Source organism: Vombatus ursinus, unplaced genomic scaffold (genome assembly GCF_900497805.2).
Source record: "Vombatus ursinus unplaced genomic scaffold, bare-nosed wombat genome assembly UNPS02009205.1, whole genome shotgun sequence".
NCBI classification, from domain to species: domain Eukaryota; kingdom Metazoa; phylum Chordata; class Mammalia; order Diprotodontia; family Vombatidae; genus Vombatus; species Vombatus ursinus.
The window spans coordinates 42,118,448-42,134,307 of NW_020948983.1; the positions used below are offsets into that span (position 1 = coordinate 42,118,448).

At 37.8% G+C, this 15,860-nt stretch overlaps 1 protein-coding gene across 2 annotated transcripts in view; it reads right to left on the reverse strand.

Annotated features, from left to right (window-relative positions):
- IGF1R (insulin like growth factor 1 receptor) overlaps nt 1-15,860 on the reverse strand; it is a 379,535-nt gene that overhangs the window by 38,363 nt on the left and 325,312 nt on the right. For both annotated transcript variants that reach the window (XM_027851666.1, XM_027851668.1), the window contains 5 exons: nt 14,962-15,088; nt 10,282-10,520; nt 6,562-6,729; nt 6,119-6,323; nt 345-631 (listed from right to left, as the gene is read on the reverse strand). In XM_027851666.1, the coding sequence (XP_027707467.1) occupies nt 345-631; nt 6,119-6,323; nt 6,562-6,729; nt 10,282-10,520; nt 14,962-15,088 (1,026 nt within the window). The remainder of the gene's footprint in view (nt 1-344; nt 632-6,118; nt 6,324-6,561; nt 6,730-10,281; nt 10,521-14,961; nt 15,089-15,860) is intronic.

A 15,860-nucleotide genomic window follows, 5' to 3' on the forward strand; every position in this document is an offset into this window, starting at 1 on the left:
GAGGAGGAAATAGACTATAAAAATGTGTGGAAATGAACTAAATTAACTACACAATAAGCAGGTAAGCACTGCTTAGATTGGAAGTTTGATATAGTAATGACAAGTCATTATTCTCTCCTCATCTATCTATCCATTAAAACAGGGTCCCAGCTAATTTATAAACTTCACTAGCTTCTTTCAGATGCCTTAAGTATGTGATGGTAAAAACAAACCAAAACACCTCCTCCAATTCTTTAAATATAGTCTACAATTCAGAGTTATTCATTCTGACAAGCTTCCTAATTAGTTTTAATTAGCAAGATTTAACAGTGTTTAAAAAGAGCTACTGCTCTATTGGCTCATACCTGCTGGCATGGTCCTTGCAAAGACAAAGTTAGAAGCACTACAGCCAAGAGTATCAGCTTCATGGTTGCAGCTGTGAATATCAATTCGGTACAAAGTAAAAGGCCTGAGATGAGAAATTAAAGTCCTCTCTTTATTATCCACTCTGCTTTCAAAGAATGGGTATTCAGATTCAATCTCTTCTGTGTCTGACATATTGGTGAAGTGATCTGCCATTGTGGTGTTCCTGTTCCGACTGGGCAATGTAGAATTGGCAATTTGAAAGACATCCCTACGCCTCCGTTCGGGTCTGCAAGGAAAACAAAAGCCTGGCTTTAAAAAGCTTCCACTTTGTTTGCAAAAACAGCTGTAAATAAAATATCAAGAATCATAGTGGGAAAAACTGCTAACACAAGAAAAAAAAATCTGTGTCTGGTTTAGAATAAAGCCAATAAAATCAACAAGCCTTTATTAAGCTTCTGCTATGTGCCATGACCTATGCTAAGTGCTAGGGATATAAAAAAAGGTACAAACAGCCCCTGCCCTCAAGGAGCTTCCAGTCTAAAGGAAGAAACAACATACAAATAAACTATGTACAAACAAGATACAGCCAGGATAAATTGGACATAATCTCAGCCAAAAGGCATTAGCATTAAGGGTACTGGGAAAAGCTTCCTGAGGAAGGCAGGATCTTAGCTGGGACCTGAAGTAAGTCAGGAAAGCTAAGAGATTTCCATATGGAGGGAAAACACTTTAGGTAGGGAGAACAGCCACTGAAAATGCAGAGTAGGGAGATAAAAGGTAAATATAAAGATAGTATTTTATATCACCAGATAGAAAAAGAAACAAGAGAACAAACTGGGAAACTCTTTTTTTAAGTGTAGATTTTATATTCTCAGACCTGGAAATCTCAGGATCTTTCCACTACGCCCACAGGAGTTACTCAAACACACCCAAAGGCAAAGCTGCCCTTAAGTCATCACCTGAGCATGCAGAATCCTTTTCGCGTTTGATTAGAATGATTCTGCCATCTGGTTCACAGACCACACAATTAAGCATTAAAGGTTAAAAACCCACTAGCTATATCTCATTAAAATTCATTAGAGGGCCAAGAGAGAGGCAGGCAGGAGCCTTAAAACAACAGGCCTGGTTCTAGATGGGTTAGAGATGTTCAACATCAGGAGACAAAAGGGCACTCAAGTGTTTCAAGGACTTTTATTTTACTCACTACTTGGCTCCAAAGATGAATTATTGGGAAAAAAAAAAACAACGTCCAATCTCACATGAAAACACGTGCCTGTGCTTGTAACAATAATAACAAGAAAAAAAAATGCAACTGGGAAAGAGGAAATTTTTCTAAAGAAATAAACAAGGAAAGAGCAACTGAACAAGCTGATAAGAGACAAGAAGCTAAAAGGTGTGATCGATCCTAACTTTGATTTTATGGGACGCAGAAAACTGAGGTCTTTGGCTCAACCATCTGACCCTAAAACCAGAATCCTAACATTAACATCAACAAATAAGAACACAAAATGTGTGGGTTAAAAAAAAGAGGTAGAGAAATGGCAATCTACATCGTAACCTCAAGGCACACTGAGGCAGAATACTGCTGGGTTGGTGACTATCGATCAGTTTCTAGCATCATAGAAAGAATAACAAGTGAGGGTAGAAGAAAGAGGATGAATTGTACTTGGGAAATAATTTTAGAGATCCCAAGAAAATGGTGGTAAGGTATAAGAGGAGAGAAACAAGAAAGCCACCTATTTTCTGGTCCAGGGTAATTTCACAGATGAAATATAAAACCACCAAGCAAAAGCAGGAAAACTTTCAAATGAAGAGGAGGATATCCCAGGAAATAATTTATTTGTTCCACCTAAATTTGGCTAGCATCTTGTTGATGCATATTTGACTCTAAGGGGAAACACAAACAACTGAAGTTTATGGAGATGGGAGAGGGCCTGGGAGGTGGGACATTAATGATTTCCTAGTCTACCGTTCAGACTGATTCTACAGTAGACAGTTTTTATTTCCTGCCTTTTTGCTATAAAACACTGGGCCCCCCAACAAAATCAGAAACAGGCCAGGGCAGGATGATGTCACAGTACAGATGTCTTCATTTCTAGCAGACATAAAACCACAATGTTAAAGCTTTATGTTTATGTACCGTATTCTTTTCAAAATACTATGGGGTGGGGGAGGCACCCACAAGATACAAAATAAAACCCACACCCACAAAACCGAAACAGAGCATTAGGTAGAAGGCTAGAAAGCCAAGTTACTGCTAAGGAGGCCTGGGCTCACACATAAAAAATTCGTCTCTTGCCTTCTCTGGAAAAAACAAACCACACACGGAATAGTTACATCTACAAGTAACAAGATGCCTAGGTTTATCCCATGGAGAAATCTCACCATGTCACAATCTCACATTTACTTGCTACTCAGAATTCTTACAGTCACTTAGTAGTTTAGCGATTTACAAGGCTGGTATCTTTTGTTTATCGTAGCTCAGAGTTTGTTGGAACAATAGAGAGAAGGAAAACAACGTCTTTCAGGAAATTCAGCAGAGATGGAAGAAAACAGAATGACATGAAATAAAGTCTTTATAAAACTATACAAATAATATAACCTACAGTAAATATTAACTAAGTCATCTGCTTTCCACCCTCCCTGACAAATCCCCATAGGAAAAAAGTTATGCTTTTCAAAATCTTAAGATGTTAGAGAGTAAAACAAAATGCTAGGCTTTTTAAAAGGACACTAGCAAGCTTAAAACATTTACTGCCAAAAAGCCAGCCTCCTACTTCAGAAAATGTACAACTACCATTCTACTTTAAAACACTTTGGACAATGTTTCATATAATAAATCAAACTTCACTGGTATTAGTCCAAAGACTAAATAAATAGTACTTAGAATGAATGACAGGCTTTAAAATAATTTTTAATGATTTAAGTTGCAAAACAGAAAGCTCTCCTTTATGATTCAGTCTTATTCTGTCATTAGGACCACACCTGACACCCATAACTTTGTTACAACTTGCACATACTTAAGATTACAAGGGAAAAAATAAGTAGACAGATTTTGTTCTCTCCTCCCCTCCCATTTCTGTCTTCATTATTTCTTACAGGAAAAAAAACAAGCAATTTTACATTTCTTTTTAGAGGAATGAAGGTCTGAACTATAATGGCTAAAACTGCATATCTATGTACTGTATAATATTAACCAAGCATCACTATAGTACACAAAATGGAATCTGATTATTTCATAAGTAACAAATGAGTAGAAAGCGTCTTTGAGTTATGGTAAAGAATGCTTTTTTCCCCTGGCTCTTAGAGACTAGGAAGGTAGGCAGAAACAACCGATGAAATCATCATACAGGAATATCTCTCTTTGTCTACCTAACTTTACCTACAGAAAATAACTAGATTATAATTCAGTAATCCCAAAGGCACTGTATAAAGGTTGCTTTCCCATAACTTTTCTTTGTTTCTTGTACTCTACCCTCATTTACAATTTGTGAAGAAAGCTATTGCTATGGATCTAGAATACAGGGAGTTTTCTCCATTCATCAAAAACAACCTTTTTGGGTAGTAAGGACTCAGAACATTGAGTCCTCTGGCATCCATACTGAACAGTATCCTTCCAACTACAAGTGGAACAAATGTATCCCTCCCTATCCTTGTTGATCATCAAACCACCAAATTCATCTCATTCTGAAACCCAACATATTGTAAGGATGGTCACTGCCAATCTAGACTGAAAGGGCTACATTCAGGAAATAAATGTGACTGCTTACATGGAATGCCACTGAAAGACCCCACAGGCCAATTATCTTCCATGAAGACAGCTTACCAGTGAGTAAAATGGAAAAGCAAGTATCCAAATCACTGATGAGTTCAATAATTCCTGCTTTCCAATGACTTGCAAAATGTCCTTTGATACCTACACACCAACTTTAATTGCACTGGATAATACCCTGAGTCCATGGGACAGATGTAAAAACAGAAAAGATTGATTTGGAAATGGCACTTTTTCCCCCATTTATGAAAGGTCTTTATTTCCTGCTTCTCCTTATGTTTTTAAGGAAGACTGGTATCTTAGAATCATAGAAATTAAGAGTTCAAAGGAGCTTTAGAAATCACTTAGACCAATTCCCACATCTTCTAGATGGGAAAACTGATCGTCAACCACTTAGACAAATATCAGAAATGTTACTTAAAATGCATTTTGAACTCGTTGTTGTTGTCGTTGTTCACCCTTCATTTTCAAAGGGGACCGATGACATCATGGAGTCTTGACTTGTGCATGAATTGGATTTAAGTGAGGCAGAGTTATATGAAGTTGTCAGCCTAATTCTCTCTTTCAGAGTCATCAAAGTCCAGTGGTAAGACAAAAGTAAAGACAATGGGGTGATGGCCTGGGATACAGTAGATGACCATGTCATCTTTGATGTCTGACTAAGCTCTAAGCCAGGGGTGGAGAACCTGTGGCCTCAAGGCCACATGTGGCCCTCTAAGTCCTTTGAATCCAAATTTGTTCTGTAAAATTTGGACTCAGTCAAAAGGCCACACCCAACGACTCAGAAAGCCACATATGGCCTCAAGACTGCAGGTTCCCCACCCCTGCTCTAAGTACTCCACATTGCCTGCTTCAGTCACCTTCATGGCCATTGGAACAAATCATTCTCATCTGCCCTTTCTACCAGGGGAAGTCTTCACATGCTTGGGGTAACTCAAAGGCAAAGTGACTAATGGTTTCACAAATGAGTAGTCACTCAACTAAAGGGTTCTTCAAATTTAAAAAATCCTGTCAGGATTGGCCATGGCATAAGAAAAAAGAACTAAAATGAGCAAAAGTGAATGCCTACATAGAGTCAGTCAACAATCAATCAACATTTACTATGTGTTTCCTATGCACCCTGCTAAGCCCTGAAGATACAAAGAAGGGCAAAAAAGATAATTCTCATTCTCACAGTGCTTACAGTCTAACAAGGGAGATAATATGCAAACAACTACATACAAACAAAATACATACAGGATAAGTTGGAGATAATCAACAGTGCTGAAGACTGCTCATTGACTCTGTTGTGCACAGGTGTTGATAACTGGGGGTTAGTAGACGGTACCATGAGATTTTTACTTTGATGCAATTCAGTACGTGCCTGCTGATTACTTTTTATGGAACGGCAATGTTTGTAGAATGACCATACTTAACTCCTCAGGTAACATGCAGAATAGGAATATCCTGAACCTCGTAGGAAAAAATGGGCATATGGCCTAACTTCACATCCCCTTATTCATATATCCTGCGGTCACTCTACTGCTCTTTGCAGTTGCCCTTCTACTATTCCCAGTTGCCAGAAGCAGAACAGCAGGATGTAATAAGGAAATGGTTTTGTTTGTGAATGGTTTCATTTGTAAGGCTGGTCTTCACTATTGGCTCTGAAACACTAAAGGAAGGGGTTCCTTTTGGCATTTACTTAACTTCGAAACTCTCACTTTAATCCTCACACTCAACATTTCCTCCTTCTTTTCCTGCCCCCACAGCCAGTGCTTATTTGCTTTCACAATATATCCATTTGACTAAGTAGTTTGCTGCTCATTCCCCCTGCCCCCAACCTTCCTTTCTGGGATTTTTTTCCCTTCTCTCTTCTGTCTCCATTATATCTGTGTTCCATGACCAATTTCTTCATTTCCCAATTGACTCGAGAACCAAAGTGTATCACTGTGGACCTCAGGAATCCCTATCATCATTCTGAGAGTCCCTACTTTGGAGAGATACTGAAAGTATGAATCAGACCTCGGTACAAAGATGGAGTTGTGCAGAAAATTCTCAAAGACTTTTCTGTACTCGGCCTCTTCTTTCTCTGCTTGCTTCTCGGCCTCAGTCTTAGGACAAGCACAGCAAGGTCCTTTCTCCCCACCACAGACTTCAGTTTTCGGGTTTTCAGTAACCTCTTCAACATCAATGGTGCCGTCAGCATACTTTCTAATAGGAACTTTGTCTTTTCAAAAAAGGGAAATAAAAATAGAATGGATGGAATGGTTAAAAATACGTATATAATTATAAAAAAAAGACTGTTGACAATTTGACTAAAAAAACTTAGCTTTTATCTTTCAACTAGAGGTTTAAGAAATTACCTGATATATATATGGTATAAAGGCCTTGATATTTTTAAACAACAGGAACTGACATATACAGGTCTCAACATCTTTTATGGGTAATGCGTTCAGCATCCTTACCTTTGGAGCAATAATTGTGTCGGTAGAGGTAACTATCTTGAGGCTGCCGCTGCCATCTTACTATGTAGTAGGACAAGTTACCATTTGGGAGGGAAGGAGGATTCCACTTCACAATTAGCTGGGAGGATGAGTTAGATGCTGAAATAACATCCAAAGGAATAGAAGGAACTAGGGGAAAAAAGGAAGCACACGTTATAGCAAGGGATGTATCTCAGATAAGTTGCCAAATTAGCACAAATGAACACAAATATTACTTCATATGAGACAGACAAATCATAGGGAAGTTGACCACCAGGTGATGACATTTTTCAGCTATAGTAGGTTACAAAGACCATCTTACATTAGGCATCTCAGCGATGCAATAGCTAGACCTGTAGTCAGGAAGACCTGAGTCCAAATCCTGCCTCAGGCACTTAGCTGTGTAACCCTGGACAAGTCACCTGACCTCTGTAAGCATCAGCTTACTCGGCTAGAAAGTGAGGACAATAACAGCACTTACCTCAAGGCTGTTGTGAGGATCAAAGGACATAATAAATGTATAGAACTTCAAAAACCTTTAAACGTTATGTTAATTATTAAGGGATTGTAAACATTGGTGGACGGAGTACACAGACCATCAAAATTAGATTCTGAAAGTATTAAAGGATGCCCCAAAGAAATATATCCACATATTTGACTTTTCTAAATAAAAATGCTGTAAATCTCATTATTAATGTCAAAAGAAATTTAAATCATCTGAATTAATGATTGCAAAATCAAAGTCTTTATGAACATTCTAGGTTTGACTATAGTTAGAACAAATAGGGTTTGTTAAAGCAAAATGTATGCAATGTAAATATTTAGTAGTTATATGTAATAAGACCACGTGAGCAGGGGAGAAATTACTAGGAAGTTTGTGCTATTTAATTCCAGGATTTTATGGGGGAGTTGGAGGGGGAGGGCACTGGGGAAGAGAATCTAATGACAGCATTCTTAGCAGTGTTTCAGAGATGCATAATGCAAATGAAATAAAGTGAAATATTAGTGCAGATTTAAGCCATAAGGGAGGATATTTATAAACACCAAAAATAACTTATGAGTTTTTAAGAACAGGGACTGGACTTGTGATTTCATTGCAATAGGGAACTCCAAAATAATGAAACTCTCTCTTTTAATGTAGTTTGTCAGTCACTTTCTCTGCAATTTAGAGCTTTTCTTAGAGAGGTGCTTAGATTATGAAGAAGTGAAGTTCCTTGCGAAGAATCACAGGGTCAGTTATGTCAGAGGCAAAACCTGAGCTGAGATCTTCTTGGCTCTGAGGCTGGTTGTCTGTCTGCTACTCCATGCTGCCTAATTTTAAGGCAAAATTAATGTGGACATTACAAATATCTGTTTTATACTTATTTTCAGGTATTTCACATGAAAATAATACAGCACCTCATGGTTATCCATGGCAATAAGAGTGCAACATTTAAATGGATGTATGAAATATAAAGCTAATCCAAGTATATATATATATATATATATATATATATATATAAAGGTAGTCAATTATAGTCAATAATTACAAACCTTTCCCCCTAAAAACCTTTAATTTGAGCAGCTAGCAGTACAGATATAGAACTGATTTGAGGCTCTTTTTTTTTTACTTCTACTTTTTCATAGTGATGTCAATAAGTAAAGAAGAAAACAGAGAAAATAAGTAGAGGATAAGGAAAAAGAAGCTATAAAGATCAGAGGGGGAAATCCATTAAATGGAGAAGCATCCCTGAGTAGGAGCTAAAATTTCAAGTATTTTACAACTGATTTTGAAAAAATAATATTATTAATCAGGAAAATACTTAATTCCAGGCAAATCACAATAATTTGGTTTAACTTTCTTTCTCCTGTTCTCCCTCCCCCTCATCTTCTTTGCAACCCAAACCCAAAACTAACGTGGGCAGAAAAGGAAGGCTAGAAGAGGCCCACATGGCCCCTGTGAAAATTTGTTCTAGTTTGAGTTTATTTTTTTTAAAAAAAAAAGAAAAACACCCTAAATTTTGAAGTTTATTCCAGAACGCAAGTCTCTCTCACTCTAAGACACTTTAGCAACATTTTCATCCAGCACATTTTTAAAATTAGAAGAGGATGGCCAACTCCAGGATACTTTAAAAATATTATCATGCACACACAAGGTTCTGTACACCTTCAAGGCATGATTCTTTTGGGAAAGGATATGACTAACACTAGCTTTTTTCTTTTTTTTTCAAAGTAAATAAGACCACTTGATACTCAGCCACATGAGGGTTTCCAAAAATAAGTATTTCAAAAACAAACAACTTATCCACACATATTTCATATGATAGATGATGCAAAACAGCAGATACCTGAGGCAAAGAGCCAGGAACTTCCTTATCCCTGTCATTATCTATACCATTTCTGAAAGATGGGAAGACAAAGTACAGCAATGAACAGGCTCAGTTTCCTCAAGCACTAGTTTTTCATTTTTATATGGAGGAAAGAAAGCACCTTCACTGTAGGTGCTCTTTCCCCTGGCTCTTCCACATTCTAAGATGAGCAATTTACCCCATAAAGATCCATATGACTCACTCACCACCTTCCTGGGCAAAAAAAAAAAAAAATGTAGTTCTTGCATGGCATGTCACCATAGCCCACTACCCTTCCACTACTTTTTGAAAATTAGATGTAAAACTTTCATGGTATCGCTTCATCTCTGTCAGTTGACCTAACTGAGGCAGCTTACAGATAGATGGAAGAGGAGAGGGAAAAGGTTTTACATTTATAAGCCCAAACTAAAGAGATTTATAAAAAGGCCTACCCCTTTAAGCCATCCTCTGTCTGACCTTCACTGCTACTTAACATTCTTTTGTGGAACTTTGTAGAAGCTTGCAACAATCACCATGTAACCAAAAATGACCATGTGAATGTGATATTAGAGTTCTAAAGAAAAATAAGCTGTGCTTTCCTACATCTCATTTGCTAAGCTGGCTTCTAGATATTTGTTACTGTAGAGAAATCAAAATTTCTTACTCTCTTAAGGACTTTCCAAAGTTAGAAGTTAAGCATTAAAAGGCTAGTTTGGAAAAAAATATGATAAAGCCAGTAACAGCGTCATCACTAGTGTCAAGGAACCATTTGGGCTGGCTCGAAATTTATGATCTTTTGAACTTATAAAGATACACAATCTGAATACCAAATTATGTGACGGTTATAACGAAAGATGGGGCTTAGCCAACTGCAAGCTTACATGCTGAGAAAAACAAGGCAGGCAAACAATAGTTGTTATATATTTTGAGTCCTTCTTTCCTTCTTTCTTTCTTTTTCTCCCTCCCTTCCTCCCTCCCTCCTTCCTTCCTTTCTTCCTTCCTCTCACCTTTCCTTCCTTCCTTCCCTAGGAAATAACCATATTTCCTAATTAAGCTAGGCAAATCCTGTGGAAAAGATTGGATCATATTGGGAAATAAGAGGATAGTTAAGAGCAAAGTGGGAAACTAAGTATGGGGGGAAGGAGTGTTACAGGAGAGAACAGAGGGGAATAAGAAGTAGGGAAAACATGTGTGGTACACATAAGAAAAGAAGTGAGAGGAGGATGATCAAAGAGTACAAAAAAAAAAAAAGACGGACCTATTCCATCTCTAAATCCATTTCTATGATATGAGTACGTTCCTCTATTCAGCTAAAGGGAGGAAACAAAGGTCTAGCTGGAGAGTGCTAGTTTTTACAGTACTGTATGGTAGATACCTGCAGCTTTGGTACGAATATACACAATTTCACTTTTTGCTCCCCGGATGTGGTCATTCTCCACCATTGTGAGAGTAACTGCTTTGACGTAGATAGCATATTGAGTCCAAGGTTTCAGTCCCTGCAGTAAAATTCCAGGTTTGACATCCTTATTTGGAGGGAGGTCCACATCAACCATGTTCCAGCTGTTAGAGCCACATGCATCTTGCCCATCATACTCAGTAACATTCTTGAATGGTCTGAAAAAAATCAATAGAATACATAGGCTATTTTGGAGCACTTAAAAAACCAAAACGGAAATTTCTTGGGAGAAAATGACATCAGAATCTCTAGAAGAGCGGTGCTAACCAAATGAGGAGTCTGAGTTTTGCAGAATAAACTAGACCAATATCTTTTAGTCTCACCTTCTTTTCCTCACTTACTAGAGAACTAAAAATTCTGAGTCGGGTAAAAGATGGAGTTTCCATAATCACTGAGGTAGTCAAGGTATGCTTAGAAATACAGATAATTGCTGTTTACTTCCTTTCCCCACGATAGCAGATCAGTAACATTTTAAGGCAACTTTTTGCCATCAAGAGGCACCAATAAATTAATTACCAGAGGAAAATATCAGCTATTAGTAAGGACTAAGAGCAACATTAAATGTAAAACGATTTTTTCCCCCTCAAGGAAAAAAGAAACTGCTACAAAGTAGCATCTGCAGTTTCACAGCCTCAAACATTTAGGAGACTACAGATTTAGAAGACTCATGAATTAAGTAACAGTTTATCATAAAAAGAAATAGACTTTCTACATTCATTTCATTCATTATGCTGCCCCTCCCAGGTCAGGGATCGAGGGGAACTTAGCTCTCCTTAATATAGCTCTTCATGCACCTCCAGGCCAGCTCAGTCATTATGGACAATTCTCTCTCTCTGGCTTTCACCCTCCATCTTCACCTTTTGTGACCACTCATCGACTTCTGGCTCCCATCCCCTTTCACCTAGACTAACATAATAAAGGTTCTTAAACAGACTCCCTAGCTCTAGTCTTTTTCCTCACCACACCGTTCTCTACAGTTGTCAAAATAATCCGAGACACAAACAAGGCTATGTCACTCCTCCCTCATCAAAAACCTCCAGTAACTTCCTCCTGCCTCTATGATTACACAGTGACCTGACAGCCACAATTTCTTAGGTGGCACAGTAGATAGAGGGCTGGGTCTAGAGTCAGGAAGACCTGAGTGTAAATGTGGCTTTAGACACTAATTAGCTGTGTGACCCTGAGCAAGTCATTTAGCCTGTTTGCCTCAGTTTCTTCATCGGTAAAATGCAGATAATTATATCATCTACCTCCTAGGATTATGGGGCGGCTGGGTGGTACAGTAGATAGAGTCCTACACCTGGAGTCAGGAAGACCTAAGTTCAAATCTGGCCTTAGACCAGCCTGTACAACCTGTAGCCTCTACATTTTTTATACATACAACATCCTCTACATTTTTTGCGGGCCGCCCAAAATCCTTTGGTGTGCCACAAGCGGCTCACGGGCCACAGGCTGTGCAGGCCTGCTTTAGACACTTATTAGCTGTATGACCCTGAGCAAGTCACTTAACAAAGTTTGAACTGGAGAAAGACTCTTCAGTATCTTTGCCAAGAAAACCCAGAAAAAGTCATGAAGAGTCAGACACTACTAAAAAACGACTAAACAAACAAACTCTAGGGTTATTGTGAGGATTAATGAGATAATAACTGTAAAGTACTTAGTATAGTGCCTGGTTCATAGTAGGTTCTACATAAATGTTAGTTATTATTATTAATCTGATCTTTCAAAATTCTTTCACATTATTCCACTTTATGCACTCTGTGTTTTAGGCATATTAGACTATTATAGCTTCCCCTATCTCAACATGCTATGTCCCACCTCAGTGCGCTCCCAGAGAGGCCATATCCCATACTCGAAATAGACCCCCTCCTCATCTCTACTCTGAGTTATCCTCTTCCTTCAAGGCTCAGGTCAGGTGCCATCTCTTCAATAAAACCCTGATCTCTCAACCCCCCTGGAAGTATTCTCTCTCCCCTTAAATTTTCCTGGAGTACTCTAGATCATAGGTTAAAAGTTGGGAGGGACCTAAGAGACTATCTGGGCAGTCAGGTGGAGCAGTGGATAGAGTGCTGGGCCTGGAGTAGGGAAGACTCATCTTCCTGAGTTCAAATCTGGCCTCAGACATTTACTAGCTGTGTGACCCTGGGCAAGTCACTTTAACTTGTTTGCCTCAGTTTCCTTATCTGTAACATGAGCTGGAGAAGGAAATGGCAAACCACTCCAGTATCTTTGCCAAGAAAACCCCAAATGGGGTCATGAAGAGTCGGACATAACTGAACCACAAGAATACAAGAGACTATTTAGGACAATCTCCTCGTTGTATAGTTAAGGAAACTAAGGCCTAGGGAGATGACTTGCCCATGTTGACAAAAGTAGTAATGATATATTTGTGATTTGAATTCAGATGTTCTGACTATAATTCAAGCAATCTTCCTGCTAGACCACTGTGGATCTATTTCCTTCCATTATACCTTATACCTTCCATTATACCTTTTTTTTCCAGAAATGAATATTTTTATTATTTTTAAATCTCATTTTTCCCAATTACATATTAAAACAATTTTTAAACATTTAAAAACAAGTTTTAAGCTCCAAATTCTATCCTTCCCTCTCCTTTATATTTCTCTGTGTACTCCATCTCCACTCCTAATTGGAGAATATTCTCCTTAAGGTCAGGACTGTGTCGTTTTTAAATTTTGTAATCCTAGTACCTAATTCCATACCTGGTACATGCATACGTTTACACATACATGTGATATATGTATGCATGTGTGTATATACATATTTATATATGGAACTATTTGGTCTAGAATTGCAATTTCTTCCATGTGCAGGATTACCAGTATGGAAACTACCTCCACAGATGCAGACCAGAAAGTCATCCCTAACTTACAGTCTTAGGGAGTTGACTGGGACCCTTATAGGTTAAAAGTCTTACCAATAAATCACTTTGTAAGTATGTTTCAGTGGAAGACTTAAACACAGGTCTTGAAAATTCAAGACTAGCTTTTATCTACTATGTTCTTATTTCCTATGTTACCCTAACTCTCAGCATAGTGCTTAGAACACAGTACATACTTAATAAATCTTTGCTGAGAATTGACTGATGGTGTCAAAGCCTTCAGATTATTCCAAAAGAAAAAAAAAAGTTGCCTCTTAAATTAGTAAGTTTAATAACACTACTGTGGTTTTCCACTGTCACCTTGTGATAGACCACAAAAACAGGCAGGCATTTTACTATTTTGGTTTTAAAATGAATTTATAAAAACATTGCTACAAACAGGGGACATGAAATAACAGTGAATTATAGTTGGGACTCTAACATTTTTTATTTATTTTTTAAAATGTTTAACATTACTATCACTTTCCAATTATATACCCCCCTCTACCCTAAACCTTCTCTTGTAACAAGTAAGAATAATCAAGCAAAACAAATCATTATATTAACTATTTCTGAAATGTATGTAGACCTCATTACAGACCTAGAGTCTGCCATCTCTTTGAGGGATGGGAGTTTTCTTCCCAGTAATCAGAGACTGATCCCTTCCAATTGGCTATATCCTTTCCAAGTGGCAAATTATGGAACAGCCATTGTTCTCCATGTAAGCCAGCAAGCAAGAAACAGGAGAAAGGGAGTATTTAGTGCTGCCACAATTTCTTTACAATGACTAGATACTTGGAGCCTCAGAGTAAAGAGTCAACTGATTAAGAGAGTAAGACAATAGATATGGTGATTGATTAGGAACAAAGAAAAAGGAAGAGTCAAGGTGATTCTGTAGTTGCAAAGCTGAAGGACCAAAAGACTGAAAGTACCATTTGTAGGAATGGGGAAACTGGAAAGAAAAGTCAATTTTGGAGTTCAAGTGATGAATTTCATTTTAAGTTTATTGAGTTCAAAAAGAAATGGAGCTTTTTGAGATTTAGAAATGTGAGCTTGAGGTAAGAAATTAAAGTTTAAAATGTAGACTTGGGAATCAACAGCATAAAGATGGCAGTTGCAGCACAGGAATAGATAGGCTCCCTGAGAGAAGGAGGTATAGCCACAGGAGAGGAAAAAGCATAAGATCAAGTGTTGGAGAAAGACCACAGTGGTGGTGGAATTATTGAAAGAGATTGACTTAAAGGAAGCATTACATCCCCCAGTGCTCTGTTTTTAAGTTTGGGAGTAGCTTTGGACAAGGGACATGAAGGATGAAATATGGCAGACATATTATAGGGGTAAGAAGAGTTTACAGAAGTATGATAGTATGGGAGACACAATTTGTTGCATAAATGAGTCTGAAAAGCTTTTTATCTTTAGATTATTTAAGTTAAATATCTCTAAATGCCCACTAAATAATGAAAGACTTCAAACTAACATTTTCCTATTTCTGTTTCCCACCAGATTAAGCACTAGGTGAGGGCCAAAGAAAGCTTGAACAGAAGGGCACTTGAGGATGAAAAGAGGGCACTACAAATAGCAGTGATTTCCCTAGGGCCTTTGCTGACTCACTTGATTTTTCATTCAGCTAATAAACACAATGGTCAAAAGAGGAACCTTATCCACTCTTTGCGCTATCTATAGAATGACATCATTAGGCTCTGACCATGGATACTCACGCCTCTTTGAAGTAAACAGTAAAGCTAATAAGATCCCTGTAATCAGGAGGACGATATCGTTGCCATGTTAGCTTAATCCGGTTCTTCATTGTAGTGTTGGAAATGAAATGCAAAACGTCACTTTCACCTGAAGCACAAAGAAATGTCAATTAGTGACAAAATGTGTTTTGTTTTCCATAGTCACATGGTGATAATTTTCCCACACTATTTACTGAAATTAGCCCTATCATCAATTTTTTTTATTGCAGTTTCTAGATGGCTTTATTTCTACTAGCAACTCTTAATTTTTAATTAACTCTTAATTCTTAATTGACAACTTCTAGGGTCTTTTGAAAACTGTACTGAATACTGACCACATGACCTGGACATATATCTAAGGAAATGGAAGGGCTGCCATTTGTCAGATAATCCAGTGTAGTTAGTAATGAACCTGTACAGTTTATTTTAACTCAAAATAGTAGACCACTTGAACATGTGAGAAGGTGATCTTATCTTTCTAACCAATCCCCACTAACACTTGAGCTAACAGTGGGGCTCAATTATGAGCAAAAAAATATGTCTGTGCAAGACTGAGTTCTCTTGTATTTATTCTGGCTTCTGTTATTTAGATTTATGTCTTCCATGGTGAAAATGACAAAACTGTAATTACCAAGCCCAGTCCTGACAAAACTCCAAGAAATAATAATCTACTCTGATTCAGCACTTGTCAATGAAGAAATTGGGAAGATACCTTAAGTTTAAGGCCCTAGGCTGGTTTGGGACTAAAAATGAGTAGGACTGGTAGCTTCTATGTCACAAGAAGATATTTTATCATAACAAACTGAATACAATAGCTTTCAAAGGGGACAATTATCTAAACCCTAATGATTAGGATTGATAATGATGATAAAGAAGGGTTA